The sequence below is a fragment of the Hyla sarda genome, chromosome 7 (genome assembly GCF_029499605.1).
Source record: "Hyla sarda isolate aHylSar1 chromosome 7, aHylSar1.hap1, whole genome shotgun sequence".
In the NCBI taxonomy this organism is placed as follows: Eukaryota; Metazoa; Chordata; class Amphibia; order Anura; family Hylidae; genus Hyla; species Hyla sarda.
Genome location: NC_079195.1, coordinates 112,273,345 through 112,286,132, shown reverse-complemented (window position 1 = coordinate 112,286,132; position 12,788 = coordinate 112,273,345). Strand labels below are relative to the sequence as shown.

The following is a 12,788-nucleotide window of genomic DNA, read 5'->3' as shown; positions in this document are numbered from 1 at the left end:
ATAGTTTTGATACATTGCTGTTGCCATACTAAATAGTGTTACCATGTTCTTTACTGTGTTTTCAACTACATTTTTGTTAAAGGTTTCCTGGGTTTTTTATTTTATTTATTTATTTATTTTTTTATTTAAGGAAAACAATAAACATCAGCTTCAGTGTCTATTAAATATACTTTTGATACATTGTTGTTGCCATACTAAATAGTGTTGCCATGTTCTTTACTGTGTTTTGAACTACTGTTTTTTTAAAGGATTCCTGAGGTTTTTTGTTGTTTTTTAATATAAGGAAAACTCCAAAAAAATCAGCTTCAGTGTCTATTGAATATATTTGGCTACATTGTTGTAAATATTGTTGCCATGTTCTTTACTGTGTTTTCAACTATAGGTTTCCTATAGCTTCAGTGTCTATTTAATATAGTTTTGATACATTGTTGTCGCCATACTAAATAGTGTTGCCATGTTCTTTACTGTGTTTTCTACTATATCCCTGCTGTGTAAACTGACATCTTTAGTTGGGTATAAAAATAAAATAAAAAAAAAGCAAAGTGAGAAACTCAGTGGCTAAAGTGAACATTCAGAACTACAAGTGACAGCATGCCTTACCTTGTCTGTAGAGTTTGTTTACATCCAATATAGTACTTCCACCCTTCACACATACAATAGCAGTAAATCACCCATCATATATAACACTATTTTCCAAACAGTGTGTCTCCAGCTGTTGCAAAACTACAACTCCCAGCATGCCCGGACAGCCAAAGGCTGTCCGGGCATGCTGGGAGTTGTAGTTTTGCAACACTGCTTGGTAAACACTGCTATAGACACTGTCTTTGACCTGAACCACGATCACGGTCTTTGATGCAAATCACAACAAACACCATTGCATATAATTTGGCATTTTACAGAAACTTGCCTTTTTTTTTTTTTTTTTTTTTTATTAAATTTTTTTTTATTTTATTTTTTTAATCTGTAGTGACCAGTGCATCTGACACGTATATAAATGCTCCATGCATCTGCAGTGGAGGTGCAGGAGAAAAATAACATGTTGTTCAGCTAAATCCATTAGGGAGAGTGGAGGGGGGGAGGCTTGGTCTTGAAAGAAAGAAAAACAAGAGTACAAAGCAATGCTGCAGAGGAATGAGCACAGTGCAGAAATGATAGACTGGTGGATGCCTTTGTCTGAAAAAAAAAAACTCCCCCTCCCCTCCCCCTGGATCTCTCCCACTATAAACACTGTCCCTTTAACGCAGACACTGACTCCAGTCCCAGCAGCGAAGGGGGCGGGGCTGAGGCTGCTGTAGCCGGGCAGGATAGAACGTTGTGAACGTGTGCTTAGTTCTCATTGGCTAGCACCAGGAGTGGGCGGGGATAGAACGTACTGGGATAGTCGAGCCCCCGTTCAGTAGAGGTATATAAGCGGCTGTGCAGGTCAGGAAGCTGCCAGTGCCAGGGATGGTAACTAGCACTAGTGCGCCGAGCAGTGAAGCCTAGCAGCTGCCAGCGCACGGTTTTAGCACTTAAAGGAACACTTCATAGGCATTTTTTTTTTTTTATCCGTTTTCTTCGGTTTCTCAGACGTCCTCCCTCCGTCTGCACGCTAAGCACTGTAAGTATCGCCTTCTGTTAACCCTTTCCCCTGTGCCTGTGTATTGTCAGTTGGGCTAGAATACATTGACTCCTTTTGTATAAACCTGTATAGTTGGCTTAGAATGCCGAGAGAATTGTTTTGTAAATATACACTAGTTAGCACTACGGCAATGTTCCTCAATATGTGACTGTTGCAAACCTACAACTCCCATTATACCCTGACTGCAGGTATGGTGGGGGTTGTAGCCTTTCAACAGCTGGAGTCACAGGTAAGAACTGTGCACTGGGGGGGGTCTGCAAAATCTCATTGTTTCTGCTTTTAAAATAAGCAGATGACCCTTGTATTTCCTAGACTTTTTGTATAATCCCCCATCAGTGGGGTTCTGTCTAAAGCAGTGTTTCCCAACCAGTGTGCCTCCAGCTGTTGCAAAACTACAACTCCCAGCATGCCTGGACAGCCTTCGGCTGTCCAGGCATGCTGGGAGTTGTAGTGTTGCAACAGCTGGAGGCACACTGGTCTAAAGCAAGCAGTGATCCTAGCTGTGCTCAGATGTGTGGTGCAGTGATCTCATACTGCAGTAGTTGACTCTTTCTTCCTTTCTTTGCAGTGATTACTTGGTTTTTGCCCAAGCTCTCTTAAGAAGAACCAGTCATGCCAGCCAGGGGTGGTATGTTCTATACTGTTCCTATTGCTCTGCCACCACCAGTCATTAAAGAACCCAAAGACCTGTGGGATGGGCGCTGTGTGGACTTGTCCCAAAGAGGTAGTTCAGACTGTGAATCCCTTACAAGCAGCAACTCCTTCTCTGAATGCGGTAGGTATTGTTAATTTTTGGAGCTCTACTCTTTGACTCTGTTTTTAAACAGATTTTTGTTTTACCAGTTTGCCAGACTATTGTTGAAGACTAATGTCTACCCTTTTTTTTTTAATCTATTTCAGACTTTGATGAATTTGATAACATTTCCATACCAGACTCTGAGCTTCTCTGTGACCCAGAAGGAGAGCAGCTGTGCCCCAGCCTTCTCAAAATGATAAAAAGAAGCCTGAACAAAGCAAACATTAACTCCTTAAGGTGTTCCAAGCTCCTCCTCCCAGATGATCTTCTCTGCCATTTGGGCCAAGAACTGATGCATCTGGCATTCAGTGAGCCTTGTGGACTCCGAGGTGCACTTATCGACCTATGTGTGGAGAACAGCAAGGACTGTCACACTGTGGCGCAGCTTGAGGTTGATCCATCCGTAGTACCTACTTTCCAACTGACTATATTGTTCAAACTGGACTCCAGGTTATGGCCTAGAATTCAGGGTCTCTTCAGCACCAAACCAGTCCCTGGGTCTGGGCACTCATTAAAACTCAGTCCAGGGTTCAAGGTTCTGAAGAGGAAACTGTACAGTTCTTCAGAACTTATTGTTGAAGAATGTTAAAGTTGTATGTATGGAAACAAATGGCGAATGAATGAAATGCCTGTATCATGGGCTACTGCAATCACGTGAAGGTTTATTGGGGGCATTTTAGAATGGATGAATGACACTTTTTTTTTTTTTTTTATTAAAGGTGATGTGTAATGAATTTCTCTTTTACGTAAAGTATTTTAGATGTGTTTTTTATTTTAACCCCTCAGTTGCCAGATTCCTGCCAACTTACATCTTGTCTGGCAACAGGAGGGTTTACTTTTCCGCTGCCAAGTTTAGTGAACAACATTTGCTTTTCATGAATTTCTGCACTGATGATGAAAAGAACATGTACATGGTGAAGCTTCAATTTTTATTTTCTATTTTTGTTATGGGGTTTAGCTCACAGTTGACTATATTTGCAGTGGTCTGCACACAGGTATTGAAGTTTAGCATTATGTGCACTGGTAGTACTGCAATTTCTTTTATACATTTTTTTTTTTTTCTCTGTAATGCTTTAGCAGCTGGTCTGCATTAAAGGTGGTATAGCTCTACCTCTTATAGAGGGTGAATTGTTAAAACTGAACTCAAAGTACAAATTTCTTTTGGGACAATGTGGGCATTTGCGCCCCCCCCCCCCCCCCCCACTACTGATTCATTGGCAGCTAAAAGAGGTTCTATTAAGTAGCTCTACTGCAGTTAACAGTATGTGGAAAGCACTAGTATTCATTTCAATTTGTCTGTATTCTGACATGCTGCTGTAATAAGGTTTACAAATATATATTTGCACTTGATGTTCAAGTTAAAATCTACACAATGTGCCTTTTTTTACTTTTCTAATAAACCGTCAGAAAATAATACTGTGTCCTTGTTTTTCTACTTGAAGGACTTTTGAATGGTCCATTATAAAATGTGGGTGTAGATCAATGAAGGAATTGTCCTAAGTTTCTATAACCAACATGGCATAGAATTGTTGGTAAGTCACAGGCGGACTTTTGGAAGAGGTTTCTGCATGAGACACCTTGGGTAAAAGTTTGAGATTTAATGAGCATACAGTAGTGCCAGTGAGATACTAAGCGGGGTGGCTACAATGACTTCAGATATTCTAAAACTCATCATATTCAAATAATTACACAGAACTGTTTTAACAGTACATCCTCTAAATGTACACCCAAAGAACACTACTGAGATGAAGTATTACATGATCTTCTTGTACCTGACTGTTAAGGAACTTTTCAACAGTCTCCTAAAATAGCGGTCCAATGTGACTTCATTGCTGGCTTAATGTAACAGAAGACTTGCATTGATGTGGGACTACCACATGAAGGTATTATAGCTTGGCTCTTAACCATAAATGTGGTCCTACAGCATTTTACCCAGAACTTTTAATTTTTTTTTTTTATTTAAATTTAATACATACAAAATCCAGAACTTCAATGGCTTGTAAAACTTCCAGATCATATGACCATAAGCGTATCAGACGAGCAAAGTTACAGTACTCTGATTCTGCATAAACTTCTCGGCTCGGCAGTTGATGACTTATCCTGCATAAATTAGTTCAGCTTTCAGGTGCTCCAGTGGGCTGGAAAAGGTAGATACAGTTCTAGGAGAGTCTCCTAGGACTGTATCCATCTTTTCCAGCCCACCTGAGGCTGAACTAACTTATGCAGGCTAAAGTCAGCAACTGCCGAGCCGTGAGGTTCGTGCAGAATCGAAGTACTGTAACTTCGCTCATCTATAGTGGTTTTTGTGACCGTGGACTCAACCTGTGGCTATCTAGATCTTGTGTAACTACAACTGCCAGCATTCCCTCAATCTGTGGTTGGACTCATAGTCAACATAATACTTAAAGTGTACCTGTCAGATCAAAAAAAAGTTATGCACTACTTAATCCTGACCATGTACTTAAAATTGTTTATGCCTCTAACTTATATTATAAAGAGATCCTTTTTGTCATTAGCTCAGTGTAAGAAATCCTCTCAGCAAGGGGGAGTGTCCCTCCTTTTGAGGTGATTGGTGTCTGCTCACGCAGCCTTGTCCATGACTCAAGGACAAGCCTGATGCTGCTGCAAAACTTTAGTGTTCCATTAGGAATGGGGACCCCCTAGTGGTGGGATTTTCAGGAGCCGTTTTCTATACTATAATTAAAAAAAAATTTTTTTTAATTTAAACAACCATATTACAAAAGGTCTTTCATTTTTATCAGTAAAATCAAAGTTTTTGAAACTGACAGTGCCCATTTTAGTATCGCTGGGACATGCATTGTGGTCTCCTGAAACTAGTAATAGCAAGGACTTGAGGTATCACCCATAGCTACCAGTCTAATCACAGCTATAAGGGGGTACAACCAGTGGGACACCCACCAATCAAAACATAGAAAAGGAATTCCAAGCTGGCTATGTATGCTGCTACTTAACCCCTTAAGGACGCAGGACGTAAATGTACGTCCTGGTGAGGTGGTACTTAACGCACCAGGACGTACATTTACGTCCTGAGCATAACCGCGGGCATCGGAGCGATGCCCGTGTCATGCGCGGCTGATCCCGGCTGCTGATCGCAGCCAGGGACCCGCCGGCAATGGCCGACGCCCGCGATCTCGCGGGCGTCCGCCATTAACCCCTCAGGTGCCGGGATCAATACAGATCCCGGCATCTGCGGCAGTTCGCGATTAAAATGAACGATCGGATCGCCCGCAGCGCTGCTGCGGGGATCCGATCATTCATAACGCCGGACGGAGGTCCCCTCACCTTCCTCCGTGCGGCTCCCGGCGTCTCCTGCTCTGGTCTGTGATCGAGCAGACCAGAGCAGGAGATGACCGATAATAGTGATCTGTTCTATGTCCTATACATAGAACAGATCAGTATTAGCAATCATGGTATTGCTATGAATAGTCCCCTATGGGGACTATTCAAGTGTAAAAAAATAATGTGAAAAATCCCCTCCCCCAATAAAAAAGTAAAACGTCCATTTTTTCCTATTTTACCCCCAAAAAGCGTAAAAAACATTTTTTTTATAGACATATTTGGTATCGCCGCGTGCGTAAATGTCCGAACTATTAAAATAAAATGTTAAGGATCCCGTACGGTGAACGGCGTGAACGAAAAAAAATTAAAAAAGTCCAAAATTCCTACTTTTTTAATACATTTTATAAAAAAAAAATTATAAAAAATGTATTAAGTTTTTTATATGCAAATGTGGTATCAAAAAAAAGTACAGATCATGGCGCAAAAAATGAGCCCCCATACCGCCGCTTATACGGAAAAATAAAAAAGTTATAGGTCATCAAAATAAAGGGATTATAAACGTACTAATTTGGTTAAAAAGTTTGTGATTTTTTTTAAGCGCAACAATAATATAAAAGTATATAATAATGGGTATCATTTTAATCGTATTGACCCTCAGAATAAAGAACACACTTCATTTTTACCAGAAATTGTACGGCGTGAAAACGAAACCTTCCAAAATTAGCAAAATTGCGTTTTTCGTTTTAATTTCCCCACAAAAATAGTGTTTTTTGGTTGCGCCATACATTTTATGATATAATGAGTGATGTCATTACAAAGAACAACTGGTCGCGCAAAAAACAAGCCCTCATACTAGTCTGTGGATGAAAATATAAAAGAGTTATGATTTTTAGAAGGCGAGGAGGAAAAAATGAAAACGTAAAAATTAAATTGTCTGAGTCCTTAAAGCAAAAATGGGCTGAGTCCTTAAGGGGTTAAAGGGGTACCCCGGTGGTCAACGTGTTTTTCCATTTTTGACTTACCCTATTTGTTTTTTCATTTCTATTCTTGTTTTTGGCCTACTCTATTTCTGTTCTTTTGTCTTCTTATCCCCCACTTTGTTTCCCTATCTTTGCTTCTATTTCCTGGTTCTTGCTGTGCGGGAAAACTACAAATCCCAGCATGCCACATGCCTTGCTGGTTTGGGGCGGCTCTTTTTTTGTTTTTGTTTGTTCTGCCCTTTACCCATCCTACTATTTCCCGACTCAGCCCCCTTATACACAGCACACTAATCAGCCCTGGTTGGGTTACACTGGCATACACACACGAGACTACAACTCCCAGCATGTGTCATTCAGGAGTCTTCAGTCTGTGGTTCACCACACCTCTGTAGGGCATACACCAGTGTTTCCCAACCAGGGTGCCGCAAAACTACTTGACTGCCTTTGGGCATGCTAGGAGTTGTAGTTTTGCAACAGCTGGAGGCACACTGGTTTGTAAACACTAGCATACAAACACACACACAACAGGGACTACAACTCCCAGCATGTCATTCAGAAGTCCCCCCCTCCCCTTCACACATAGGGGGAGATTTATCAAAACCTGTGCAGAGGAAAAGTTGCCCATAGCAACCAATCATCTTGCTGCTTTCATTTTTATGAAGGCCTGTGAAAAATGAAAGAAATCTGGTTGCTATGGGCAACTGGGCAAGTTTTCCTCTGCACAGGTTTTGATAAATCTCCCCCATAGAGATCATTCCCAGTATGAGATTTATTCCCCTGCAGTCCATACATCCCCAGCCCGTGCACCTTGTCATCCTCCCCTTCAGATAACACATCTTCTCTATGAGGTCCTTCTCCTGTGCAGACCTGCGTCCTTAGAATACAGAGCAGGGGGGAGGGGAGGTGAGGAGCTGTGTACTCAGCTGGATGAGATGAGGGGGCGTGGCTTATTCCTCTCATGCAGACAGAGGGAAAAAACAAAAAAGCTGTGACATCTTGTCCACAACAGACTCAGAACTGTGTACAACCGTAAAAGAAAACCCTCTGAACTACAGAACTTCCTGCCCAACAAACAGGTAAGAAAAACACACACATGCTGCCAAAACATATAACACATGTATATTGCAAAAAAACTAAACTTACAAAGAAGATGCCATATAGTAAAAAAAAAATAACCACCGGAGTACCCCTTTAAGGCATTTGTGAGGCAACTGATCTCAGATATACAGTATGTTCATTTCCAGATAGCTGCCGGAATCTTTTACCCTGATCACCATAAGCTTGCTTGAACACTTCCATTGCGTAACCTAATTGAAACTGTTCAATGTGTTATATCAGTACAAAAGCAATTACCAGCTACAACCTAACCACTTATATACAGTACAGCTAAGCATTGCTGAACCAGTCATTCCAATAGTATGTCAGCTCCTCATTAGAATAGATAATTAAAAAGTGTTACATTGATATACAGAATGTTCTTCAGGACGAGCTTTCTCTATGAAACATTCTTTAGTTAATGATCTTGTCATATAAATTGGATTTATCATTGCAGTGATTGTCAATAGTAGTTACATTTTTTTTGTTTTTTTTTGTTCTATTTAAATATGCAATGCATGAGAAGAGCGTTGGCAGACCCATTATGTTGCAGCATTTTGCCTTAATAAAAATATATATTTTCCTCATCATTCTGCACTCAATACATAATGAGAATTTGGAAATAGAAACATATTTTTACAAATTGACAACTTGATTGGAATCCCCTATGATAAATTCAGGGGATTGGGCATGATTTGGAAAGACACACCCCTGTTTATATAAGGTCTCACAGCTGACACGATATCAGAGCTAAAACCAAGCCATGAGGGGGAAAAAATGCCTGTAGAACTGAGACAGGATTGTATGGAGGCACAGACTTTAGGAAAGATACCATTTTTTGCTGCACTGAAAGTCCTCGAGCACAGTGGCCTCAATAATTCTTAAATGGAGGAAGTTTGGAACAACTATAGCTCCACCAAACTAAGTAATTAAAGGGATATGCAGTGGCAAAAAAACTGATTTGTAAATGATTTCTATTTAAAAACCTTAATCTTTCCAGTACGTATGAGCTGCCGTATACTACAGAGGAAGTTGTATAGTTCTTTTCTGTTTGACCACAGTGCTCTCTGCTGACACCTTTGTCCATGTCTGGAACTGTCCAGACAAGGAGCAAATCCCCATAGCAAACCGCTCCTGCTCTGAACAGTTCCTGACATGGACAGAGGTGTCAACAGAGAGCACGGTGGTAAGACTGAAAAGAACTACACAACTTCATCTGCAGCATACAGCAGCTGATAAGTACTGGAAGGATTAAGATTTTTAAATAGAAGTAATTTACAAATCTGTTTAACTTTCCATAACCAGTTGATTTTAAAAAAAAAGAAAATTTCCACCACAAGGGAGAAGGGTAAGAGAGATGACCAAGAAACAAGATTCTCTGGTCTGATGAAATCAAAATTTTATTCTTTCACCTAAATTCTAAGTGGATGTTTTTCAGAAGCTGGGATAGGGAAACTGGTCAGAGTTGAGGGAAAGCTGAATGGAGTAAAAAAAAAAAAAAAAACAGAGCTAAACTTAAAGAAGCACTTTGATAATTTTTTTTTAGTTTGCCATATAGTGCAGCGTATGCTATTATTTTAGAATAATATAGAGGTTCTTGTGTATGCCTTGTGCTTTCCTATTTTAACTGATAGGCTTGAGTTTTCAGCCATACTGGTTGCAATTCCATCACTGAAATGATTGCCTAATGCTGCCCGCACCTCACATTAATCCTCTGGATGTGCAGAGAGAGAGAGGGGGTGGAGTCTTATCACTGCACCTGGTCATCTGCATGTGCTATGTTCAGCTAGATGAATTGGTTCTGTGCATTAGGTAAGTTCACATTACCAGTTTTTTTTATGCATTTTCTTATACAAAGTGTGTTTTTAGGAGAAATATTGCCATGAGGCAAAGGTATTTTGACATGTTCTATGAAGATTCGAAGTCTTTAGGTTGTATTCACATGTTCGCGTGTTGAATTTTGGCTGTTTCTGCTATAATTTTCCCAAACTTGCGGTAAAAACTATAAAACGACTTGATTCCGCTAAATATTTGTACACCTTGCCGGCTGTATATTGGTCTGAAAACTGTACTCTGAGGCCCAATAGTTTCCATATTGTGCACTAATAAAAGCTAACAATAAATCTGTGCCAGAGAAGAACTGAGGTATTCATGGGCCCCTTATCAACCACCAAAGTTATTATAAACTTTCAGATGGATAGAGCATTGCATTTCAGTAGTATTTATCTGTCTCATTCGTCGGCTGATTGCTGACCCTAATACACCGGGCAATATCGTCCTGTTCAAACAATAAACGCTCCATGTAATAGGGTCCCTAATGGCTAGTCCATTCCTGCTTTGTAATGTGGACTTCATAAAGAAGGATTCCAGAGAAAGATTTTTTCAAATCAATAAAATTGTACGGATTTAAAAATAAAATAAAAAATCAAGCCTTTCAGTGCTTATCAACTGCTCTATGCCAGTGGTCTTCAACCTGCGGACCTCCAGATGTTGCAAAACTACAACTCCCAGCATGCTCGGCTGTGCGGGCATGCTGGGAGTTGTAGTTTTGCAACATCTGGAGGTCCGCAGGTTGGAAACCACTGTTCTATACCCTGAAGAAAGCTGTGAAGTTCTTTCCAATCTAACACCATGCTCCCTGCTGCCACCTCTGTCCTTTGCAGGAACTTTTTAGAGCAGAAACAAACCTATATAGCAAACCTATTCTTTACTGGACAGTTCCTCACATGGTCATAGGTGGCAGCAGGAAGAAATGTGTCAGATTGGAAAGAACTACACAACCTCTATTAGGACATACAGAAGCTGATAAGTACTTGAGGCTCTGAGATTTTTAATGAGATAAATGGTAAATCTGTATATGTTTCTATAATCAGTAGATTTGGATTTTTTTTCTCTTTGGAATACCCCTTTAAAGAAGTTCCATGCTGAAGTAAGTATTCTCTATCCGCAGGATAGGGGATCAGTTTTAGATAGTGAGGGGTCCGACCGCTGTATGAGACCACCACTCTCCCCTGGAGTGGCATGTTGCACCCCCGAACGAAGCCGCCACACCCCCTCCATATATCTCTATGGGAGAGACATTCAGCTATCTTCGATTCTCCCAAATAGAGATATATGGAGGGGGTTGGTGGCCCCCACTTTGGGCAGAGGTCATGACGCACTGCTCCTGTGGAGATCAAAGGCCCCATACAGAAGATAGTGGTGGGTCCCAGTGGTCAGATCCCCCCCCCCCCCCCCCATAATCGAAAACGTATCCCCTATCCTGCAGATAGGGAATACGTTTTTCGGCATGGGACTTCTCCTTTAAAGGGGTACCCAAGAGGGAAATTTTTTTTTTCAAATCAACTGGTGCCAGTAAGTTAAACAGATTTGTAAATTACTTCTATTAAAAATGCTTATCAGCTGCTGTATGCTCCAGAGGAAATTAAGTAGTTATTTTCAGTCTGACCACAGTGTCCCTGCTGACACCTCTGTCCATGTCAGGAACTGTCCAGAGCAGGAGATGTTTACTATGGGGATTTGCTCCTACTCTGGACAGTTCCTGACCTGGACAGTTGTGTCAGTAGATAGCATTGTGGTCAGGCTGGAAAGAATAACTCAACTTCCTTATCAGCATACAGAAGTTGATAAGTACTGGAAGGATTAAGATTTGTTTTAATAGAAGTAATTTACAAATCTTTTTAACTTTCTGGAACCAGCTGATTTGGAAAAACAAAAAATTTCTGGAGCACCCCTTTATGTCTTAGCATAAAAATAGAGTTGTACATAAGACCATGGGTTAGTGGTTCAAAATCAGCAATGCATAACAAGACTGCATGGTGTGGACACCCTACATTGCCGGAATGACAAAACCCCTTAGGAAGCAGTTGTTCTGATAATATAATATGGTATGGTTTGAGAACCAATGTTTTAAACTTTTAACTGTTTTAACTGTTATCAATAGTATATAGGAAAAGTATAGCTTTTAAATAATTCTATGTGTAACTCCATTTTATAGCTTTTCTTTTTCTCTTTTACTTGTATCTATTTGTTGCATGTGATGTTCTCAATGTAGCATGTTTTTGAGTGTGCCTGCTCTTTGGTTGTAGACAGACTCCATCATTTTTGAAAGCCTGTTAGCCACAAGAGCCGCCCTGGTGGCACGAATTACAAGGGAAACCAAAACAACTCAGACTGTAAAACCTTGTCACAGCCAGACTATGTCTAATGGTGCCTATATACATTAGATTCCGGTTTGTCTGTACAGTCTTTGAAAAATTAATCTGAAGTAGTTTATCACAGAGGCGTATCACAATTTATAATGTAACCTTTAATATCTATTATAGGTTTAAAGACAAAATTTATATCTATTATAGGTGAACAGACACAAATGATTGGGTCTCCTCGGTGACCCAAGGTAATACTGCAAAACACACTTAGTAAATCATAGAGTTCATAAGATTATTTAGATAAACTCAATCTACAGAAAAATATCCTTATTTAACATATTGCTAACACATAATTATATAATACTAATTGTGGATAATTGTGGCCAGTCATTTATTACCCAATTGGTATGATGTTTATAGTAATGACTGTAGTCACTTCCTAATCTTCTTCTCTCCTGATGAACCACAATACATTTGAGTGGGGAAACACCACCGTTTTGGATAGTTTTTTGTTGCGATTTTTTCTTGTCATATTGTGAATTGTATGTAAGTGCTGGTATACAGGTATAAGTGCAGTATTGGTACTATATCTGTTCCTCACACACACAGGTTACATACTTTTCTATAAGATGGAGTATGTCTTAATAATCCTGTGTGTACTGGCCACAATATAAAAAGAAAACATAAACTTTACAATTGATCAAGGAGGATAATTGTTAGTCAAGTAGAAGTCAATATTATACCAAAACCGAAATCCACCATTAGGAAATTGAGGATTATAATAGTTTAAATATATGAAGGCATTGGTGAAAATTCATTCAGATCTGCAATAAGGAGGCCTAGCCATA

At 40.0% G+C, this 12,788-nt stretch overlaps 1 protein-coding gene across 1 annotated transcript; it reads left to right on the top strand.

Moving 5' to 3' along the window:
• Positions 1-1,409: 1,409 nt before the first annotated feature.
• Positions 1,410-3,829, top strand: DDIT4 (DNA damage inducible transcript 4). The gene is made up of 3 exons (XM_056530462.1): positions 1,410-1,600; positions 2,190-2,396; positions 2,522-3,829. Exons 2-3 carry the CDS (start codon positions 2,234-2,236, stop codon positions 3,004-3,006), a joined length of 648 nt encoding a protein of 215 aa, XP_056386437.1. The 5' UTR covers positions 1,410-1,600; positions 2,190-2,233; the 3' UTR covers positions 3,007-3,829.
• The last annotated feature ends 8,959 nt before the right edge of the window (positions 3,830-12,788 follow it).

Bases quoted from the DNA above. Each gene is read 5' to 3' on its own strand.
- DDIT4 (XM_056530462.1), top strand. From the start codon at position 2,234: ATGCCAGCCAGGGGTGGTATGTTCTATACTGTTCCTATTGCTCTGCCA. The intron at 2,397-2,521 runs GTAGGTATTGTT...AATCTATTTCAG, and splicing joins CAACTCCTTCTCTGAATGCG to ACTTTGATGAATTTGATAAC.